Below are 23,753 nucleotides of genomic sequence, written 5' to 3' on the forward strand. Positions count from 1 at the left end.
AACGTATAACTTTGAGTTTAACTAAGTCAGATACCTACTGTGAAGCAAACGTTTAGCTAGCTAGCTCATAAATAACCCCTCATGGCTCATTTTAATTTTGGCTAATTAGCTATGCTCCACTACAGCTGTTAAACCCAAGTTTAGCTGTCTAGTTGGCTAGCTGAAAACACAGCAGCAAAACATGTGGGCTCAAGTTAAGCTAAGTAAACTGTTTCACAGTGTATAAAAAAAAATTCCCAAGACCATTTACTCCTTGATGACTTGTGAGGGCTAAAAACTAAAGTATAGCAAATATTTTGCTTTCTAGCTAGTCAGTTCATAGTAAAGCAGAATTTGGCTAACTAGCAATATATGCAACTCTACAGCAGTTGAGCTAAAGTTTGGCTCAAATTTAGGAATCCAAATGGCTAACAACAAATACAGCAGGCAACATGTAATCTCATTTTTATCTAAATAGTAAGTGGAATATAGTAATTGTTTAGCTATTTTTGCTAAAAGATACAAAAGTCAGCATTTAGCTAAAAAAAATACAGCTAGCCAAAAACTAATCACTTAAGGTAGTAGTCTATTTAGCTATTTGATTAACTGAATATACTGGCAAGCCATTGATTACACTGTATTTCATGAATGACACTTAAGGACACAATGAGTCTTATGCTATTTTTATATTTTTATATTTTCCCTGTCCCTGTGTACTCCAGGCCAGACCTCCTTAAGTCTGAGGTCATCCTCCCCAAACTGGACTCTTCAATGACCCAGGTCACAATCCCCAACAAGGGCTCTACCTCCCCAGGTCGCACAAGACGAGGAAAACCGCGCTACAGAAAGGCTGGTAAAGGCAGCAGCGGGGATCTTGCTCAGCTGAAGGCCACTCTCTCCTCTTCATTGGCAATGGTCAACGCCACCACCTCTGTTCCCAGCAGCAAGCAGCACCTAGACCCCAGCGCAGCTCTCAGGGGTCTGCAGCACGACCTGTTGCTCAAGAAGATGTACTCATCGAGCCCGGATCTCATTTCAACCACTCTAGAGGCTGAAGGGCGAAGGAAGGGACAGCTGGGGCCTGGACTGGACAGAGCGGGTAGTCAGAGCGCCTCAGCTGGTCTGGGGGAGAGTAGAAGGACTGAAGGACCAGATGAAGGTCCAGATGTGGGTGCAGGGACTGATGACCTGGCAGATACACCTCCACGCAGTGACACGCCCAGTGAGGACGCAGCTTCTATCCCGTTCTCCAGCAGCCCAGACTCACCATGTGGTAGGGGAGCGGCTGCAAGGAGGGCGTCAGTATCTGGGAACTCTCGTGTCTCTCATGATGGAGAGGAGAAGGAAGAGGGGACGGTCATCACACGCTCACCAAGGAGTCAGCGTCTCACTCCTGCAGCACTGCTCTACAGAGCGGCAGTCACACGCAGTCAGGTGAGTCTTTTATTTAACCAGGACTAGAGTGTCACTGAGAATCAACGTCTATGTTAAGTTTGTGTTAGCTGGGTATTTACATGATTTGACAGTCTTAGAAGAGACAAATTTGTAGAATCAGCAAAAGATATTATGTTCTCATGAGTTTATAGTTATGTTTGTATTGCTGTGGTTTCATGCACACTGTTTATTGTACCTGCAGAGACGTGGACTGTCATCAGAGGAGGAGGAAGGAGAGGTAGACAGTGAAGTGGAGTTGCCAAGGAGGCGGTGAGAGAACTAAATGACATCCTACACCTTTCATATTGCCATGTTTGCATTCATGTATCCATCTCTTACACCTCAAGCCCCCACAGATGTACAGTACCAACACACAGTTTTTTTGTATTTTTAAACCATCCATTTTCTCTGATTCACAGAGGCAGTAATGTAGTTCAAAAGCAGGTCTTCACTTTTCACTCTTTCATTTTCTCACTCAGGCGTCCAGTGAGCATGAGCAAGTGCCAGTCCCTGTCCACCTTCAGCTCAGAAAACTTGTCCGTCTCTGATGGCGAGGAGGGAAACACGACAGACCACTCCCACAGCGGAACCCCAGACGTGGTCAGCACCAACACCGACGAGCGTCTGGACGACAAGAGCGATGACCTGCTGTCTCAGGGCTCAGAAATTCCCGCCGACCCGTCTGACCCAACCCAGCTGGGCTCCGACGGGTTGTCTGAGAAGGAGGCGATCCTGCGTCAAGTCAAGACCCAGCTCGCTAGTAACGACCACAATTATGAGGTAGGCAAAGAAGAAAGCGTAATGTAGAGTGGTAAATTAAACATGATGGGTAAATGCAGAAAAATAGGTCAGTGTATGTTTTTGGTGTCAACATTTATCAGTCTGCTGCTCTTTTATCTGAGGTTAATCTTTTTTTTTTCTCCACCAGGGCCTGTATGACGACTCTGACTGTGACAGTGCAGAGTTAGACCATTCAGGTAGTGCAGAACCCAACCAACCCCCTACCAACTGGTGAAAATGTGACCCTCCAGCTCTCCAATGAGGCCTGTGAATGCCTCTTTTGCTCTAACAGACTATAATCCACGGAGCCATGATCAGGCACATTGCATATTGCAATGAGGGTCTGCTTCCCTCTTCACAAGCTGGAACTCAAAACAAAACCATGGTGAGTGTTCTCAAAACCCCGTTATCCTGAAGAAAAAAGACAGAAAAAGTTTTCCTTTTGGAATAAAGGCATCATGTGAAACTGGACTGTGGAACAAGCTGAGCCTTGATAGCAACTCACCTGAGATCCGCTTTTCAAAAACAGTTCAATGACTTATCAGAGGGTTGGTGTCATTTCATCTTCCATCTCGAGTTTTGTTTTCAACTTGGTTATTGAGGCGTGTCATATTAATTCTTTTTTCATATCAAGGACAAAGTTATGAAATCCTATCAGGGCATTTATTATGGTGTTTTTGTTTACATTGATTGCACTTAATTTATGAAAAGTACAAAATCCCTCCTCATTGTTGTGTCATACTTGATTCACTTAATTTAAGATTATGCACTGATTAATTTATAGGGTTTTTTTTAACAGTAAATCCAACATTCTCCGTACAAATGTTTACATTTTTAATTTTTTTTTACACTTGTATTTATATTTCTAACACAGATTCTGTTTCCACTTTGTACTCCTGTGTTGAAATGTCAATGTAAATATGTGATGTTGTAAAATGAACAAATTTTTTAAATGTGAGATTGTATAATTTAAAGGTGCTGATGTTTCTAATTAGGTGGCGCTACTCTATTTGAACCTCAAAAAGCTTATTGATGGTAGAATGTACTGTAGCTGCTGTTCATGTCCGAGCATTGAAACACAGATGAAAGAGGAACAACACTGGAACAAAGAAAAAGGCAATATGTCTGCTCTGCTTGGGTGTGTGCTGTCATGTCACAAGGCAAGAGACAAACAGTGTGATTGATTCAAGGCCGACTGGCTTATTATGAAAGTATTGCAGTGTTATTAAACTGAAACGCAATACTGTTTTTTGGGAAAATAATTTTCTGAGGGTGCAAGGTTTTCAAAGCATCAGAACAGCATGATTGTTCATGAAGTGTGGTCACTGTTTGTGACTCAGCAAAATAAAACAATAGATCCATTCAGAGGGGGGAAGATTCTGTCAATTAGACTCCAGATTAATGGCTGAAGGCATGTGGAGGATGACGCAGCACAAGAGTTTTCAGGATAACTGAATTTGAATGTCAAATTGGATCCAACTTGGCTTGACTTGTTAGCAGGTTGTTAACACACTCCAAAAAGAGATGATCAAATTTTAGATTCTTTGAGAAGACTTACTCAAGTGGCACACATCCTTTTGACTCTTTTACAGTAGATAACTAAAAAGTACTATGGGATTTATCTTTGAAAGCAGTGCAACAAAAAAGAAAGAAAAAAAAACAACCTTTAAAATGGCCATTGGACAAAAAAAGTTAAAATTGGAAACCCCTTTTGGCAAGATTAACAAGGTAGAACTAACAGACATGTCTTCACAAGCTGAAACCAGCCGGTCATATTTCAAAGTGCAAGGGCTCCTTCACATAAATGACGTCAAAATGTTTTTGATGGGTTTGTATCCCTTGAAAAGACTCCTAATGTGCATGTGATTTAATCTGACTGTACTGCAGCTGTTAACTCCTGTTCCCTTAATTTCTGACCAGTCAGGTCCCACTCAATAAGCTAGAAATGGCAGCTTCTATTTTTGTTATCAGGTGTTCAACTGTCAATTTGTAGAGGGTTTTAAACTGATTGTGGCCCAAACGTTTCAAACTGGAAGTCCTCCAGCAGGATAAGATGTTGCCAAAAAGCAAAACTACTGCCCTCTAGTGTCTGAATGGAGGAGGTACTTCTGGTTCCCGTGCTGATCATCCACTACATAGACGGAAACATTGCTTTTTATACTGCATCACTGTAACTGTACAATAAATATATTTAAGAAACAGTTTAAATAAAACAAACCTGCAAAGTCTCATCTTGTGCGGTTGATATATTCACACAGTGACAAAGTTGTGGTTTGAGCATTTCACATCTTTTATTCTTGTATTTTTTTTAACAATGTGGCACCCAGGTCTACAGTCTCAAAAACGTGCACAAATTTTTTCTCTTTCCTGCAAATAAAAAATAAAATAAATTCTGACTCGAGCAAAGCAAAGAGCAGGAAACTAGTGTTAATTCACAACCCTTTCTTTGTCTTGTTCCAGAGCTTCCATGATTTCAGTTCTCAGCCTCATCACATTTAATAGACAGATCAGTCAGTGTCGTGGAGTTCATCCCCCCCCTTTGGTAGTTAAAAAAAAATATTTCCTCCATTTAAACAAATATTTCAACATTATTTTTTAGTATATATCAGTCTTTACAAAAAAAGCGAGGAGAACCCTCTGCTTCTGATCCCTAAAGCCAAGTCCAAATCCCCCAAAAACCTCCCAATCCCAGCAAAATATCAACACATGATCTGAGGAGCAGGAGAGGGGAAAAACCAGGAATGACATGTAACGGGTAGAAAAGTGACACGTGTAGTCAAACACATTAAATTATCTGGCTAATTCATTTGTGAGTGTTAGAACATTTGTGGTCATAACCAAATAGAATGAGTGACAGTGCATGTACAGCTACGTTACCTCCGCAGTGACACGAGTGCAATTGATGTAACAAGCACTTGAGTTGAAAAAGTGACAAAAGAGGGAGGATACTTGGGATATTTAAAGCAAGTCAGTAAGGACATAAAACGGACAGACTGACATGTGGAACTGGATGAGAAAAAGGGAAGAGGGCTTGTGTGTTTAAACACAGAATAAAACAGTCACTCTATTCTTATTTTTGTTTTTTTTCTTCTAATTTTTCTTTTTTTGTCTTTTCCATTTTAAAGAAAAACTGACTGTACAGAACTAATTCTATAGACCTATTCAGAGTCCTCAGACTCTACTCCTCTGTGATGGTGAGGGAAGGAAAAAATGGGAAAAGAGTGAGGAATCCTTCCAAAGTTAAAAAATAAAAAAACAAGTAATAATAAATCATTAAAACCTCCATCCTGACTCAAAAAGGGGAATTTAAAACCTGACTGTTTGCTTCTTACAACTAAAACCAAAACAAAAGGAAATAAATAATGATCAAATCAGAGGTGGGTGAACACGATTTCATGAGGAAGAGGCAGTAAAATATATAAACTCTTGAGTTGGATAGTTGCATTGACTGTTTTATGGTAGCCGATGATATAAAAGTGAGATCTAGTGCAGATGCAGTGTCCTATCAGTTGGCTGCCAGTCCTGTGGCCTCAGACGAAAGCCTGGAGAGACAGAGACAGAGACACCCGAAGACCAGGGGGAGAGAGAATAAGGCATGCAATCAGACAGACAGGATAAATGTCATTCAACTGTACATAGCATTATTTGTCTAAAACACGAGATAAACGGATCATAAGGATCCACTACACAAAAACCTTTCGCTGTAATATAAAGAAAAACTATTATTCTGGTAAATGATGACTTTCTTGACCAACAGCTACTAAGTAAGATCCAAACTCATACTGAACAGTTTTGTTATAGAGCTGTGTTTCCCTTCTTTAATTCTCAAAGGGACTCCTAGGAGATGACTCAGGGGAGCTCATTAGACTGTTAGCTTAGCACAAACAGGGAAACACTTTGAAAATGTTAATGTCATGGATCAGCTCAAATGTCCCCCTGGTTTGGTTCACATCTAAAATAAAAAAAACTGGGGTTGAAAAACTGATCACAGGACACCTGGTATGGGGTGAACACAATTATGTCAGACTGATGTTGTAAATACATAACTTTTTTTTTGCAGAAATGAAAAATCACTTACTTTTACACTCTGTCAGCTATGGCTGTTACTGTACATTTAAACTATAAATTAGTTCTGGATGCATCCAAACAATGCACTGAATTCTCAGTTTTCTATCAACACGATGCTCAGTTTTATTCATTTATAATTTTAACAATTCCACAAAATTATTTAGTGGTGGTTAATTTATTAAATCCGCCGAGGGGGTTATGTTTTTAGGAGAGTTTGTCTGTCTGTTACTTTTTGAGTCAGATAAACAAATAGATCCCCATGAAATTTTCAGGAAATGTTCAAACTGAGATAAGGAAGAAGTGATTAAATTTTGGAGGTGATCCGGATCACCATCTGGATCCAGGATTATTTCAACGGATTCTTTATCATTTTAAGATAGGGCCATTTTCACCATATGTGTGTATAACTCCACGATAAATGGTTGGATTGCTTTGCAAAACAATACAAGACAAGGTCACCATAATTTCTGACAGATTTAAAAGTACGATCCAGATCCTGGCAATATTGTGGATACTAAGATCCAGAATATGAAATATGTACTGGGTCATCATAATTTCCAACACTTTAAGGTAACAAATTATCCTACAAACTTGCATCTATCGCCAAATAGTAGCAGACAGTCTGCTGAAAGTATAACATTAAAGTAGGACTAAAGCGGTGACAATCACAATATGCTTGGTGGAGGTCTGCGCTCTCTGAGTGATTTTCTAGTTTACACTATGTTGTCAAATCTTTAAACTATCCTCATTTCCCACATGTGTCAAACCAGGGAAGCTTAAGCTTCAAGGTTTCTTTATTCATACTGAAGAAATTAGACTGCTTGAAACGACACTGAAAACTCACTTTAAGTCACTGCATGATGGATGCCATAGATCAAGAATGTACTCAATGTGCCAAAGTAAGGCTTGTTGTTTCCCACCTTTGTGCTAAGCTAATTAGACCAACTCCAAGCCCCTACACTCAACATTTACTGCATATTAACAAAGTGGTTTTAATCCGTCCTTTACATCTCATTTCTAATTACATATGTGAGTGGAGTCTGCGGATGTGTGAATATATGGATGGTGCCTCTACTTTCCAACACAACAAAATGCATTTCAGATATTGCCCGTAGCGTAGCCAAGAGGGTAGTTTTTTTTCCATCATTAGTCTCAGATCATTAAACCTGTAAATATGACCTACACATTAATGCTATGAGGCTAACGTTATATGAAACTGATAAAATCTGACTGAAAATCTTATCATACTGGATGCATAACCATAATTTAACAGATTCACGTTACTCACATACACAACTCAAAATGCCACTTCTTTTGTTTAATCATGGGAGAAGTGAAGCAGACAGCCAGTTAGCTAGTTAGCCTCTCCAAAATCGAGATGTAAGTTCAATTTTTTTAATACGCTTGAGGCACATCAGATATTACTGAGACAAAACCAAACGTTAATCCAGCTGACTTGTCTCCCTCACATACGTAACTGGAAACAAGGTGCTCATTCTGTAAAGAGAAGGTAAAAACAGATTTTCCAAAATCTGATTTTTGCTTCACCTGACTCTAAAATAAGTGGGTGTATTGATATTTCGTATCTGAAGAAAATGATCTAAATAATAGGTTGCTTTTTGATACCTGAGGACAGATTTAATCAGAGTGAAATTACAATTGCTTCTTACACAAGCAATATATAAATCAACAACAAAAAGAAATCACCATGTTACATTTACTTAACATTATGATTGCTAACAATAGTCACTTAAATCTCACTAGAAGAAAACTATCCCAATAAATACAACGTGACATCTTAAAGAGAGCCGCTACCTGAGCAGAGCTTACACAAAGAGAGAAATGCTTCAGTGTCCATGCTAAGTTCAAAGTCTTTAAAAATATAATGCACTCAACAGGTTATTTCTTAAAGAGACAGGCCAAATCAAGCTACAGATATCTACTTTATAAATATGGCAGCAACCGTGTGTCTGGCTGTAGAACACGTGTTTGTGTGCGTTTGTTTTCTGTTTTCTGTTGTAGGTTAAGCGTGGCATGGCTCAGCCAGACACAAAGCAAGTGCAGGTACAGACAACAACATTGTCAGCACTTTAGTAGATGACTTTTTTTTCCTTGGTTAGTAAGGGGAAAGCCTCCGCCTTTTAGACTTGGAGCTCAACTCGGGGGCGATTTTGGGCTCAGTGGGCATTGGATGGGCGGGGTTACTGGCCCCGCTGACAACATGGAGGGCCAGGAGAGGGAGGGGCTTGAGACTGAGGAGACTCGACACACAGGCAGGAGAGCTGGGGAGCAGGGAGTCAGTGGAGGAGGAAGAAGAGGAGGAGGAGGAGGAAGGAGGAGGAGGCGGCCCTGGAGCCAACAAGGACAGAGGGATGGAGGCTGAGGGGGGCACCACACAGGAGGAGGAGGAAGAGGAGGAGGAGGAAGAGGAGAAGGAGGAGGTAGCAGCAGAGGAGGTGGTGGTGGTAGTAGTAGTAGTGGTAGTAGTAGTAGTAGTAGTAGAGGTGGAGGGAGGGCACAGGCTGGTCTGTTCGGGGTTCAAGGAGGAGGAGGAGGGAGGAGGTTTAGAGGACTCTACACTGTAGAAAGAGAGACAAGGAGAGAGGGACAACACAGTCGGGATGGGTCACAGGGCAGGCTGGTGAGCAATGGGGAGGGGAGTAGGGTGAGGGAGGGGAGGAAGAGGAGGAGGGGTGAGGGGGAATCACTCAGGGATGTGATCAAAACACAAGACAAAAAGCTTCATTAGAAAAGAATGTTTCAATCCAAAACTAAAGGATTCGAGAAGATACGGGGAGGAAACATCTCAAGTGAAGGATCAGGGATAAGTACAGAGAGAAAGGTGGCATGCAGACTGACAGACAGCAACAACACAGTGATGGTCAGCAGAAGCCACAAAAATACCACTAAGCATCAAGTGAACTTGGACAGGAATCAAAGCAGTGAGTGGGATAGTTTGTTCGAACTAATATATAAACAACCTGTTCCTATATTTAGACCAGTGCTGGAAGATGTTCTATCAAGTGGACCAAAGCTGCAACAAGTTATCCTTCTCTGATGCTAACTCCACTATCAATAACTAACAGAGGTTAAGTGCTTATCTCACCTGGCATTGATGAGGTACTCTGCCAGACTGATGCTGGCAGGCGACCCTGTGATGGTGACCTGGCGGTCAGTCGATCCATCCACTGGATTGGCAATCTTGATCTGGGCGCCTGACATTTGCCTGATCTCGTTAATCTTTGCTCCTTGGCGGCCGATGATGCAACCAATGAGCTGCAGAGTGAGAAAGGGAGACAATTCAAGAAGATGAATTTAAGAAGGTGGGTCTGAAGAATGCAAAGGATGCTGGGTTTTGTAACACCAGCTGAGTATCTTTGTCAGTGTCTTTAAAATCCCCATTCTATTGTGTTGTTTAAAATGTGAGGAAAATATGTATTTTAAACACTTACATCATTTGGAATGGTCATTTCATGGGAGCTGGTTTGGGCAGAAGCATCTATTCCTGAAAAACAGACAATCAGCACCAAATGTCAAATTATAGTTTCTCTCAAGTTTAAATTTCCTCTAAGCAGAGATTAAAAATAGACCCAAATATGAAAGAAAAACACAGATTCTCTTATGAGCAGCATTTCCACCTTTCAAAAACTTTTAGATTAAAGATGCTGTGAGGATTTTTTCTGTATCTTGGTCAATCTTTTGCTTTTAAGTTTTGTTTGCTAATAAAGTCTTTTAAAGAGCTACTACAAAGAACCTTCTGTTTATGTCAAACTCTTCTCCACTTCAGGTGAATTTATTATCTTATTTTCTCCTGCACAATTGTTCAACATACTGTGAATCATCTTGTCTGATACTTGCTTAGTTACAGCAGTTACAGCTATTAAAAGTTTTACATTTTCTATTGTGTTGCTGATACACATCATAAAAAAGCATCATCAATATCAATTTGTTTTACATCCAGATGAAAATTTCTTGGAGGGGTTTTAAGTTGCACCCTCCCTCACATCTGCTCTGAATTTTGTAGTTTACCAAACTAGATAACATGTTTTTACATGTTTCTGGCCTGTGTTTTTGTTACCCCAAATGCTGTTTTCCCCTCTTACTGGATGGTTCAGGTAAAAGTAATCAGACTTGCATGATGCTTTTTTTCTCATTTTTCATCCCAAAGTTTTGTTGTTACTTTTTTTGGTGTGTTTCATACCAGTGAATCCCTGGTTGCTGGGTGCGATGGGGAAAGGGCTCTGCTGCATTGCCAGCTGGTGAAGCTTGGTGAGCTGTGGAGAGATAGCAGCAGAGGAAGACTGTGAGAGTGAGAGAGGAGGCAGGGAGAGAAATGGAGGAAATGGGAAACACAGGAAGGGGGGAAAACAGAACAGAGATATCACAGTCAGTGCACACACTCGTAACAAAAAAAGACTTCACATTTTGATCTTTTTCTGTGACTCGTCAGATGACATGTCTATGCGAGGTACCCCATAGGTATTCCTCCAGAGTGCGGGCTGTCTGTCGTTGTCTTCAAGGCAAAGTCACAACAGGGGAGGAGAAAGCTCTTAATGTGCTGGATCCTAACCATCGATATGAGACTCAAATATGAACTGAGACAGTCTCACTCACTCACTCAGCGTCACTCTTAGTATCGCCATAACTTTTCAAAGAAATTCAGTGGGGCGTCGGTGTAGCTCAGTTGGCACTTTGTCAGACAGGTTGTAAGATCGATTGCCAAATCTGATGTGATTTCAGTGCATGCCATCCTCCTCTCTTCAACCACTTTTCCTAGCACTCTCCTAAGCTGTCCTATCCCATAATGGGCAACAAGCCCAAAAAATAATCTTATATAAGAGATAATCATAGAGTAAAAGAATCCAACTTATACTGACCAAGTTAAAAAAAGGGTTCACTGACTCAAAAAATATAAAAGCCTTTTTAAAAGTTTATATGTTATCTTTACATAGGGATGGATCCCAAAATTAGTACTATTATAGGTACCTTCCAAATTCAGTCCAAAGTACTGGGTACAGATTCACAAAAAATTGAAAGGTACCATGTTTAGGTACCTAAATACATCTTTTGACTGTGAGGGAGTTGAAGAGTAGGCAATTTTCCATGCAGGATATGAACACAGCATTGCAAGGTTATATATTGAAGAATATGTTAAAATTTTTATTAACAAATTTGTATTGCTAACCACATAAACACCCCGAAAATTAGTACCATGGAGTACCAATACCAACTGCCAGGTACTGGCATCGGTGCTGTATTGTTTCAAATGTGAAAGGTACCCATCCCTGTTGTTACATCTAAAGACTAACGATTCCAATAATCAGTTAAAGGGAGCACAGGTCAACTTGCAATCTTTCCAGTAAAATATCTTCATTTCTTATTATTTTTCCCCCACCCTGGAGCATCAATGAACACACAGCACTGCACCAATTACAACATCATACTCACAATCAAAATCACTTTTAAGTATTCAACATTTACAAGGCTCCAAGTGTTGCACAGAGCTCTTCTCTTTCCGAAAGCAAGCTGACACTGTGATCAAAGGCAGTGACAACACAAGTAGTTTCATTTAAAGAGCAGCGTCTCTTCAACATGTTTTCAGAGGCAACAGAAAGTCAAGGGGCTCTTAGAGTTGAGAGGCCACATGCTTGATTCTAGGTGCTCAGCTCGCATTTTTTGTCATGATTCCTTAGTGTTCAGTGTCTGAAAGCTCTTTGATGAGCTTTTGGTTTCAGAAGACTCATCAGGACAAAAAAGCAACTCATGTTTCTGAAATCTATTTCTCTCTAATGTACTTCTGGTTGGGACTACAAGCATAAGGTATTTCTGTTGATTCTAGCTTTAGCCCTGACCAATAAAGAAGCCTCATCCAACCTTAAAACAATTAAGTACTTTGTGTTTGGTAGATTATTCCTTCATTGTAACAATGCGCCCAAAAATAAGGCTTATATAGTTGAAAAGCCTGTTTATTTCCCTTTTTAATGGAGCCATATTTATAAGGAGCATGCATTAGTGGGATTAGCAGCATGGGTGTGTTGCACGCATGAAAAATTTGCCAAATCTTTCAATGCCAAAAAGCATATTGAGCTTCTTGTATCCCAAAGTGCCAACAATCAGGTGCCTGATTAGCAGCACTTGTGTGCAGGGAAACAAACCAGCTATCCAACGGTATACATTTTATTGCCAAGAGGCATAGTTACAACAAAGATATAATCTTTAGTTTAGTAAAATAACATAGCTGAGAGAAACTCAGTGAGCACATTTAGGATTTGTTACCTCTAACCAGCAGCTAATATTTATTGGAAACTGTGTTAAGCTAACAGTATTTCTAGTTTGGTGAAATGCTGAGTTGGAAAAACAGGAACCAAAAGTCAAAGCCAAAAGCCTGAGTCAGGTACAGTCCTTATAAATATTCCCATATTTGTTCCATGCCTGCTGCAATATTTCAGTGTCAAGCTAAACCACAAGATTGAGTATTTCATCACATCCAGCGTTCCTGATGGAATAGCTTTGGGTCATTAAAAAAATAGAAAGATTAATTGGGTTGAGAGACACAAAGTATTAATGATGGGTTAATGAAGACAGAGGGGGGAAAAGAACCACATGTTTATCTGGGACAGACTAATGAATGAGGCATGTAAAACATGAAAAAGAAGAGAAAAGAGTGAGCAGCAGGAACAGATTATTATTCATCCAACAGTGGAGAGTCTGGACAAACACAAACAGCAAATGTCAGTTTAATTAACAACCGACTGGTGATCAACTGAGGGACAAAAACAGACATGGAGTGCTAACATCTCTAAATGGCTCAGGATCTGATAATAGTGGGTCAAATTAAATTAAGGGCATGTTGAGCTACAGTTAAAGGCTGTAAAATGAGGCGTGGGAGGGTGGGTGGGCGGCTGCATATTTCGGGAGAGGACAGTTGTAATTATTGGTGGGAAGTGGTGGGGGGTGGGGTCATGTAAAAATGGCTACTGCACTTACATCTGGCTGTGGAATCGCGTGCTGTCCTTGTACGGCATACGCCTGAAACAAACGAAAACAAAGCTTTCATAGGCCTCACATCTGATTTGGATTTTGGTTAAGTTCACTCTGCAGCTCTGTTCAAATAAGGATCCCCTAAAATCTGCACACATCAAAGCCTTTTGTAATTAAAACCATTTGAGAACATCAACACGCGAGTCTTGTCCAAAGTCTCCACATTTCTGGGAAAGAGGAAATCTTAGAAACATTTAGAGACCAGGGGAGAAACTTTTTAAGAAAAAAAAAGGAGTTCAGTGCAATGAAAGACCTGGTATTGTTAGGCCGGCAAGCTGCTGAAAGCATTTTGGTTTAGACAAACAACAGTGGGAAAAGGCAAAAACTCTCAACAAATAAGCACTGGCGGCAAACAAAGAGAGAGAAGGTCCTGGCACAAAAAGTAAACATGGTGTGAACATCAGACGACTTAAACTGGGTCAGATTAAGACGATTTAGCAACAATTACCAACTAAATCCAAACTAACTTGCACAAATTCTCATGACTGTTATGATCTTACCTGATCACATGAAAGAACAGAATTTACTAAGAACATTTGAAATGATTTTTACTTTAAGTTAAGTATCTTGCCATCGAGATTTTTTAAGGATTTATCCGAATAAATAATCAGGGACCAAATCAATGCATAACCCCAAAGCACCATGAATAAAAGGGATGGATCTGTGTCCACTTTTAGCCTCCACTGTACCTGTCCGCCTGCAAAGATGACGGGGGATCCTGAAGGCTTGGGTCGGTAGGGGATTGTGACCCCCTTGGGGGGAGACTGAACAGGAGACAAAGAAAGGCAATAAATAATTAACATCATTCACTATTAATAGTTCAGAATACAGTTTTTGACTGCAATCAACATAGAAAAATTGAAAGTAAAATCTCAAAAAAAATATCAATAATATTTTTAACGTGATCTCTCAGCCTGATTTGGTTTGTCTTTTTGCCTAATCCCAAATACAGCAGTCTGGAAAGTTAGTTATCTATGCTTCATTTTTCACAAGTTGCCACTAACTAATAACATTCAAAATAAAATGACTGATGTTACTCAAACACATCTTACAGCTAACTGTTTTTTTATTAGGGATAAACATCCATGACTGTAGTCTCCATTTAAATATCAACTTCTGTAAAACATTTTCTAAAGATCTCCAAAGTTTTTTAAACACACACCAAGAAAATAAACGCAGCCACAATCATGTAAATAGGTTGGGGAAATCCCTGGTCTGAACACCAAGCAGCCATAGAGATAACACTAAGTCACATCATCAATTTTCAGGTCAACAGCTGCCACTCCAATTGCCTCTGTGAGTTTGCTTACCTCGAGCATGACCACACAGATCTGCTTCACACACTCAATTATCGACTGAGGGGTGCCGGCGATGGTGATGGCTCGCTCTGTGGAGTTTGGGAGCATGTCTCCTGCCACTTGTACCTGAGCACCGGTTGACTGGAACACACAGTGTGAAATAAAATGAGATGAGGACTCTGAGCTTTACATGTTTCAATGTTTCATAGACGACAGCTACAGAGGGTGAGCTCACAAATTGTGTTACATGTTTTGTATTACACAGTGTCCTCTGTGCATACCTCTCGGATTTCCTTTATCTTGCAGCCACCTTTCCCAATGAGGGAGCCGCACTGGCTGGCAGGCACCACAATGCGTAGGGTCACTGGGGGCTTGCTGGTGGCTGTGCTGTTTGTCATTGAGCTGCTTATGTCCTAGAAAAAATTATGACAAAGGTTAATGTAGTTTTGTGGTTAAGCTAATGCTGTGCTGTGAATCCATCACTTCTTAATCATGGTGTTGTACCTCTTCCAACTTTTCAATGATCATGGAGAATGCCTTGAAGATGGCGGTGGTTGGACCTGCCAAAGTTATGATCCTCTCGGGACAATTGCCCTCAGAGATATTGATGCGAGCCCCGCTCTGAAGACAAAGGGTAAGGCAAAAGAAAAAACAATTAAGAAGGCATCCTTTATCACACAATAACTCAGTACAGAAATAATAAGACATTTACCTCTTCTCTCATCTTCTTCACGGATTCACCTTTCTGTTGACAAAGAATCACATCCAAGTTAGACCTCTTTAAATCCTCACACACATTTGTTAATACTGATACAGATCAAAGAAAACAACCGCTTACCTTTCCGATAATACTTCCAACTTCCTAAAATCACAAGAAGAAAGGTTGATTACAACCATGTTTTAATATGGGTACACTCCTTTATATTAGCCATGAATCAGGCTTAAAAAAAAAGGTCAAAGCTATAAACAACTGGTTCAACTCGATGTCTCAAAACAGAGGAAATGGTCAAGCAGCCTGATCATCATGACTTTCTTGCTTTTTGTTTTTCTTTTCCCTTCTTGTGTCGGAAGATTCACAGACTCAAGATGGTGCTATTGATCATAAAGAGATGAGTAACCTAGATTTCCTCTAAGAAAACACTTAATCTGGAGGCTGCAGGGGCCTGTTTTGGATACTACAAGCCAGCTGTTTTAAGATAAATGTTGTTTTTTCTATATAACAGCTTGGCATAATTGGAGTATTAAACTCAAAACATGTTTAGAAGTAGCTGAAATTCATAAAATGCCTTCAGATGCAACAAGTGACCACTTATAGTGCTGATTGAAAGCCAGAAAACATCACGCCTGTGAGTTTTCCTGCTTCTAAGTGTCTGCTGTTGAGGTGGCTGTTACATGATTTGATCTTTTATCATACTGTTGATTCAGTTTGCTCTATCATCACCTCAAGAGGAATTCAGGAAAAGAGGTGCTTCACAAATTTGATAAGGACAACACTTCTGAGTCGACAACTCTCTTCTCAGTTGGAAAAACAAATCAGATCCAATAGTAGTAAATAAAAGGGGGAAAGCACAATAATATTCACACATAGTGGATAAAACAGAGTGAACAACATATTTAGATTTGAGGCGCACAAATTTCTGCTTAAGTTACAATGGAGAAACACACAGGACATCGTTCCACTTTGCTTTGAGATACTGGATCCCATCACCAAGTCAATACCCTTACTCATCACTTTAAAGTCCTTGCCCTTTTTACCTCCCTGAGGAGCACTCATATCCATAAATATAATACCACAGACTCTGAGAGTGCCGACGAGAGCAGCTGATGGATGATCTCACCTTGCCATGCATGAGCAGTCTAATGGTAAGGGTGACATTGAGTCCTCCTTCAATCACACCGGAGTCCATAACTGCAACTAAGCTGCTGAAACAGAACTGGGGTCTTTGGTCACCAAGATGGATCTGAGGGGACATACAGGGAATGAATTACACATCAGAGATTTTCATGTAATGTATATCATATCAACCCTGAAAAGACAAAAAAGAAAACTTGATGCTGATTCAGGGCAACAAAAACTAGCAAGGTCTTCACAAGAGACAAATAATGAATATATTTCATTAGATTATGCTCACAGCAAAAATCCTACCTCTGGACCATAGGCTTTGATATACTAAAATAATTCTACAAAACGATCAAAGTACATAACCAATTAAGACCATCATTGTATGTATTGTGCACGTTGTATTTTTCCATCTTCAGCGTCTCCACAGCACAGCTCATTCATTTTTTATCGTGTTAACTGTATTCATTTATGTATTTGTATCTATTTCAACCTTACTGCACAGTATTCATTGTAAATAGCAAAGGAACTATCATGTTGTCCAGGTAAAAAAAAAACACGATAAGTCACTCATAACGTCCATAAACACTTTGAATGTTGAATCCTACAAATTAAACCCCATGAGCTTAATCCACAGCTTTTAGCTTTATGAAAATACAATGATCAACAACACACAAATCAACATTGGGAGGTTTATAGATCTTCTTTTAGAAATTAAAATCTTTCAGAAACATTTACCATGCTTTATAAAATAGCCGTGGTCTCATTATGAGCTAATGCTAGCGTATCTTTTATGGATATAATGATGCGTGCTACGACAAATCATGCACAACAACCCATGGCTCACTCTTGCTGTATCGACAACATGATATGCATTCGTGCATTAGTTCCCAAACATCTCGATACAGCTCTTTCACAATTTAATTGGTCTTAAACAACTTAGTTAGTTGGAGAGGCTAGCTGAAAAAACATGACTTACAGGCTAACGATGACTTCATCATTAGCAGTGGAGCAAGTTTATCAACAAACACGCGAACTATTACTCCACTACCACCACAGTTAAATTGTTAATAATAAATTACTCTGAGGGGTTTATTAAGTTTAAGAAGTGCTCATTCAATCTCACACTTAGCTCGTGTTAAGTTTAAAGTTGGTCTGTTTTACTCTTATCCCTTTATTGTAAATGTTAGCCGATTAGCATTTTGCTCACTGTGCTGGGAAAATGAATGAAGCATGCGTGCGCAATTAGCAAAGCTAGCTCGTTTGCTTAATTATTTAACACATTATCATAAAACCAAATATTGGTGGCCCTGTAGCTTGCTGGTTGGTTCTTCTTTGGTTTAATTAAGGGTGTTAAAAAGTAGACCGGATTTTCAAAGGCACATTAAATTAAACTTCTCCGTGTTAGCCTGTTAGCCCAGCTAGCCGACTGATTCTGTACGGAGACTGCGTGCTCATCATCACGCGGCCTGTTAGCACGCTAGCTGCTGCGCGCGATTTCTTTTCCTTACTTCTAATCACAACAAAACTGATAGATGCTGCAAATATGAAGGTAAAACTCACCTGGTTCGTGTGCTGGTATGTGATCGGGGGAAGGGTTGGGGTTGTAAGGGTAGAAGGGGAGAGGTTCGGGAGGGTAGACACCCGGGGGAGAGTTTAGAAAGGACTCGGGGAAGAGGGAAGAGTGATGTGAGATCGAGCTCCACTCCTTTACACAAAGACAACACAATCATCACCTCTGAACTGTCCCCTTTCACCCTGACTCAAACCCGCATCCTGAGTGACCCCACTGCGTCCCAGATCAAGCCTGAAGTTGGAAAATACAAACGCACGCTTCACTGCTACAGTTAGGCAGGTTTAGATGAAAGGACATCTTTAAATGAAGAGTTGTTGCGTGAAATAAACATTGTTGCGTCGCTTTTAAAACGTGACAGCAGCAAGTGTGTCCTTTAAAAAAACGATGTTGCTCGAGAATCAAACGCTTAAACACAATCATCACACATGCTTGTTACACCTATTTTCTGATATAATCTTAATTAGAAACTTAAAATATTTATTTATGACACTAGTGGGCACAGAGTGTACTACATTTCCTTTTAGGATAAGATAACACAAGATAAGATCCACCCGTAGTAAAGATAAGGTAAAATAGAAATGTGTTAGAATATGTGTTAAATTGTGTTGGATAATGATGGCTTTACATATGAGTAAACTGGTGCATTACATTATTGCACACATGAAACTTTAGTACACATTGAGGCAATAAATAAAGTGTTCCACATGAGTGAAATAACTTTATAAATGGACAACAATGTACATATATTTACATTAGTGCTACAACTGCCAACACACATAAAACATGGCTTTGTATTTACATTTATTTATTGATCAGTATTAAAAGAACATCCTTTACACATATGAGAATTAGCAAAACACAACTAGGCAACTCAGGCTGGATTTTCTGCAAGTAATCAAAATTACAAACAAAACAAAAAACACTCTGTTTAGGCTTAATAGTAAAAGCCTCTCCCTGTTCCTGAAAATAAAATAAATGCTTTAAGTACTTATTGTTATAAATTACAGTGGGTTTAACAAAGCTATAGACACAAAAATACAGACTTACCCAGAAATAGGATCCTATGTATATGTTGCTGCTCTCATACTACTACCCCAGATGCAAGATTTGATAGTACTTGAAATTCTCACCCTGTGGTACGTATGCCAAACCTTACAGAATAAACCACTGCTCCCCAATGTGTATAGAAACCTATGTATAATCAAAATCTAAGTTGAAAAAAGAAGAAAATCAATATAACATTTTGTATTGCCGTAACACAGCCACTATGGAAGTGTTTGTTAAAATTGTGAATTTAAGATAAAGTATATGATAAAACAGGACATATTTTCCAGATCTCTTTTCAGAAGTATGACATTTGCATGTTCAGTGTTAATAGGATGCCCTTTTGCAGAACAGCATTTCTGTTGATGTCTGTCTTGAACTGGTCCACTCAGTCTGAGTCACTGCTACTGCTGCTGCTGCTGCTGGAAGACTGTTGAGGGGGGAAAAAACATAATTTTGATACAAAAATTATAGTCTTCATTGCCTGTAAAAGGTTGGCTTTGACCTGTTGTTCTGAAAGTAGACAGAGTCAGATAAGACATTCAAGTGACACATAGAGAGAATGGTATCATTCAGTTATTTCAAGGCACGATAACTAAAATCACTGCATGGAATATAATGCGTCCAAGGATTTGATTAATTTTCTATTTGTTCTACAATGAGAGGTAATGAAGTTAATTATATCTATTTTTCTTCTGTTGATACACTAACCTTTAGCAGATTAGTTGATAAAGAATAAATTTGTACAATTAAACATTTGATTACTAGAGTAAAAGGACACTTACTTTCCTTAAGCACTACTCTTAATCGAAAGTTTTGTGTGTTTTTATCAAAGCCCCAGGTCTCATCACACAATCTAGTGACAAACTGTTGTTGGCTACAATTTTACACACCTCTAAAAAAATGTAAACCTGTTGGGCCCCTATAGTAGTAGTGTGTCTCTGAAGCTGTGTGACATTTTACACCCATGAGGCATGACACTAACACTATTTCGTGAAGGTATGAAATAAAGTTAGGATATGATAGCAAGAGCAGGAGCAGTTTTATCTTTTTTTCTAGTATGAACATTTAAATTTCAATATTTGGAATCTGAAAATTTTAGAAACATCAACTTCTTTCTGAAACAAAAAGTGCAATAATTATCTTCTGTGCAATAAGCATTTTAATTTAATTTCAGTATTTTTGCAGCAATCCATAGTTCATTTCACTATTTTTATACCATTTTAAATGTTTATACTTATATTCTATACTACAATTTCACATTACACTTGTGCTTCCATTTTGTACTTTTTCTTATATTTTGCACTTTCTTACATTTTATAATTTAATATTTTGTACTTCCTATTTTTAACATTTTTTGAAGGGAGTAGCTGTAACTAAAAAGCAATTTCCACCTAGGGAACAAAAATAATTTCTGATTTGGGTGTCTACAAACTTATGCTCACCTTGCCATGTTTGTGGTGCCCGTGTTTGTATCCCTTATGTGCTTTCTTCATCTTCTTCTTCATCTTTTTGTTCATTTTATGACCAGCCATCCCCATTCCCATTCCAGCCATTCCCATTCCTGCTAATCCTCCAGCTAATGCACCCGTCATGGGATTTAGCCCACCACCATAATGACCCTTGTGGTGGCCTTTGTGGTGGCCTTTGTGACCTCCTTTGGGAGAGCGCGGGTATGGGCCTGGGTGAACACCGGCAGGGGGGACAACTGGATATCCACCAGGAGCTGCAGGATAAGGATGAAGCCCTGGAGCTCCATAGGGCATCATCCCTGGAGCTGCTTGAGGTACCATGCCTGGGGCCACACCAGCTGGAAACTGACCAGCAGGGTAAGCTGGATGTGGAGGTTGGGGGAAGACTCCTGGAACGGGAGCTGGAGGGCATGCAGGGTTGTAGCCAGGAGGGTAGGCTGGGTTTGGTGGGCCCATTGGAGCAGGAGGACCTGATGTACATAATAATTAAAATTCATCTTATTCCAAAAAATACCCCAACAAAAACAGAACTATGAAAATACATATTCCACTTATTTTATCTCACCTTGGTTTGGCCACATGGCAATCTTTTAGAGCAGAAAAGTCACAAACACTCCACTTGGTGCACAAAACCTGAGGAAACATCAGGAAACATTCTTTTAAAAAGTGGAAATGACGACATGTAATATAATGCTTTTGTCCTGGATGTAATTATAAGGTATCTGAGAAGTTTAAATGTGGGTTTTAACTTAAACTCGTACTCTCTGAGCTGAGATAAATGCTTTCTTTTTTTTATTCACATCTATCAAATGTTGTTTTCTATATCAGCTACAGATACCGTTCTAAAAGTGGCAAAACTCCAAAAACAAAATTAAAAAACTTGAATCAGATATTTTTTTGTTTTTATTTCACAAAATCACAAACCTCTTTGATGATGAATGGAAAGTAACATCTCAATTATCTTTAACGGCCAATAACCTAACAGTTTTTGTCATTTCTTAAAAACTTCTTAAACATAACTCCCTACAATTAAAATAAATTTTAAAAAAATTATTAGGGGGAACAGTTTTTTGGTTTATTTTCGTTTTGATTAAATGACTCATTGATTGATTAATAGGTTTAATGTGTGCCGCAGGAGTATTAGTTTTGTGTAACAATATTTCAGTGGTTTGTTTTGTTTTTTTCTCATGTGTTACATTGTAAATGTACAACTCAATTATACTTTTTTTTTATCACTCTTTGCACTCTTTTATTTATTTTGTTAATTTAGGCACTATTTTCTGCATTTGACTTGACCTGTACACTTTTTGATTTAGATTTCTACTTTGATACTTATACTATCTGATTACATTTACTTACATTTGCTTTTTTTAATTGGTATTTTATTTATTAACTACTAACAGCTTGTTATATTTTACCTTTGTTCATTTCTTACTCTGGCACAATAGTTCTCTTTTCGATTAATTAAAGTGGATATGATATGATATGATATGATATGATATGATATGATATGATATGATATGATATGATATGATATGATATGAACCCTAAAATAGCCAGTTATTTAAACTTTGCTTGTTGTTGCTTGTTTGAATACCTTAGAAAAAAATCGACAACACCATAATGAACGTTCAAAGCAAGAATTTTGTGTATATATAATGACTTTTGAATGACAGTGTAATTCACATCAAGGAAAGCACACAAACTACACAATTAGTTTCTGACCTGACACACCTACAAAAAAAAATCAGCAATGCAGCTTCCTGTCATTTAAAGTTAAGCTTAATTTGACTTACTATGAGCAACTTTATTGTCAAATCCTAAGCTTTTGATCGCATTGTTTTCACACAGTTTTGTAAACGTAGACCCACTTATCACATGTCATGACGTGTTTGATACAACCAACGAAAACAGGGATTTCACAACACTTTCTCTTATTTTTAGAGAACAACAAACATGATAAGTGATGAAAAAACTAATAAGAATATCGCCACAGTTTCACTATTTGGTGCCACATAAGTCACTCACAATCACTATCTTACCTTGAAAACTTGCCTTAGGTCTGGTTGACTCCTTCTGGAATGTTTGGCTCCCTGTTTTTCTTCCGCATCGAGCAGCGCGGAAGCAGCAGATAAGCAGGAGGAAGCCACGCCCGCTATTAAAGGCTACGCAGTGTTTACGTAATGGCAAAAGACCAAAGACCAGCTTCGAATGAAAGTAGTTCTACTGGTTTCTGTGGCAATACCATAGAGCACTACAGTAAGAATGGAAATGTTGATGCTGACGCCCAGCCAATACAAGGTGAACACTGCAGGAGGAGCAACAAACACCTGACCTCTGATGATTCATACGCAACAATGTTTCAAAAAAATCCATGACATCAGTGGTGTAATTAATTGAAACATACAACACAAAGCTCTCAGCAGCTTTGGAGACATTCTAACTGAAATGTATGCATATAATCTGTCCTGGAGCAGTTATTTCGGAAAAATCAAAATTATCCTAAAACGTCTTAATTGAAGTGATGCACACACCTTAAAGGAAGTGACATCATTTGGTAAGATAATTCTAGCACTGTTTGGGGTGAGTTCTGCCACTGATATCAGTGCTTGGTTTAATCTTTTTTTTTTTTTTCAATTAGTGGTCAATCTAAAGCCACACTAAAATTTCCTAGAAGTCTAGAAGTAGAACATATGTAAAAAAAAAAAAAAAAAAAAAAAGCTAAATATTTCTAAAAAGTTGACTGAAAGCATTTCTTGTATCCCCAATGGCTTTTATGGTGGGACTATGTGCTAGGTAATGGCAGGCGAAAGGGCCCTGTCACATCCAGCATGATAGGGTCCAACAATTTAGTGTAACTGGACATTTAGTAATAAATATGCATTTCAAACATGTTATATTAAAATATCATTTCATTATGGATACATGAAACTATCATGTTTTACGTTCATCATTATGAAAGTTGAATTTTTCTATCCAAGGTAGCAAAAAATGAATAAAGCGTTTCTTATTCAAGAATAAAAAGATGCCGGGATGGGAAATTATGAAATTCTCACTGTTTAAGATTCCTTAAATTTGGCTTTATATTCAGAACCATAAAATGGGAGGGAAAAATCCAAGGTATTTCCAGAGTCTAATAGAGTTAGCATTTTATTAATTTTTTAAAAGACAAAAATAACAGCAAAGAAGATCAAATCAACTTTACAACTTGAATAAGCAAA

General features: G+C 38.8%; 3 protein-coding genes across 11 annotated transcripts in view; 1 reads left to right on the plus strand and 2 right to left on the minus strand.

Annotated features, from left to right (window-relative positions):
* The window catches only part of LOC141792268 (mitogen-activated protein kinase kinase kinase 12-like), a 28,665-nt gene extending 24,244 nt beyond the window's left edge, over positions 1-4,421 (plus strand). For all 3 annotated transcript variants that reach the window (XM_074673148.1, XM_074673156.1, XM_074673140.1), the window contains exons 11-14: positions 702-1,413; positions 1,616-1,683; positions 1,893-2,193; positions 2,342-4,421. In XM_074673148.1, the coding sequence (XP_074529249.1) occupies positions 702-1,413; positions 1,616-1,683; positions 1,893-2,193; positions 2,342-2,428 (1,168 nt within the window). In that variant the 3' untranslated portion in view covers positions 2,429-4,421. The remainder of the gene's footprint in view (positions 1-701; positions 1,414-1,615; positions 1,684-1,892; positions 2,194-2,341) is intronic.
* A 38-nt stretch (positions 4,422-4,459) lies between these two features.
* LOC141792287 (poly(rC)-binding protein 2) lies at positions 4,460-18,336 on the minus strand. 6 transcript variants are annotated; one of them, XM_074673197.1, is made up of 13 exons: positions 18,004-18,327; positions 16,439-16,561; positions 15,439-15,462; positions 15,313-15,345; positions 15,105-15,221; positions 14,882-15,013; positions 14,613-14,741; positions 13,992-14,066; positions 13,249-13,290; positions 10,463-10,535; positions 9,714-9,766; positions 9,368-9,537; positions 4,460-5,735 (listed from the first exon to the last, which is right to left on the minus strand). In XM_074673197.1, the coding sequence occupies exons 2-13, from the start codon at positions 16,505-16,507 to the stop codon at positions 5,699-5,701; spliced, it is 954 nt and encodes a 317-aa protein (XP_074529298.1). In that variant the 5' UTR covers positions 16,508-16,561; positions 18,004-18,327; the 3' UTR covers positions 4,460-5,698. The 6 variants fall into 6 exon arrangements, with proteins under 6 accessions (XP_074529298.1, XP_074529297.1, XP_074529277.1 ...); XM_074673196.1 differs by having other exon boundaries at positions 10,463-10,562; XM_074673176.1 differs by lacking the exon at positions 4,460-5,735 and adding an exon at positions 6,006-8,840 and having other exon boundaries at positions 18,004-18,335.
* Positions 18,337-18,787: 451 nt separating this feature from the next.
* On the minus strand, positions 18,788-22,727 carry prr13 (proline rich 13). 2 transcript variants are annotated; one of them, XM_074674968.1, is made up of 4 exons: positions 22,588-22,665; positions 21,098-21,165; positions 20,506-21,002; positions 18,788-19,490 (listed from the first exon to the last, which is right to left on the minus strand). In XM_074674968.1, the coding sequence occupies exons 2-4, from the start codon at positions 21,111-21,113 to the stop codon at positions 19,449-19,451; spliced, it is 555 nt and encodes a 184-aa protein (XP_074531069.1). In that variant the 5' UTR covers positions 21,114-21,165; positions 22,588-22,665; the 3' UTR covers positions 18,788-19,448. The 2 variants fall into 2 exon arrangements, with proteins under 2 accessions (XP_074531069.1, XP_074531068.1); XM_074674967.1 differs by having other exon boundaries at positions 18,789-19,490; positions 22,575-22,727.
* Between the last annotated feature and the right edge of the window lie 1,026 nt (positions 22,728-23,753).

This window comes from Halichoeres trimaculatus, unplaced genomic scaffold, assembly GCF_033239565.1.
Source record: "Halichoeres trimaculatus isolate MK-OKI-2021-1 unplaced genomic scaffold, fHalTri1.1 fHalTri1_scaffold_1, whole genome shotgun sequence".
Classification (NCBI taxonomy): Eukaryota; Metazoa; Chordata; class Actinopteri; order Labriformes; family Labridae; genus Halichoeres; species Halichoeres trimaculatus.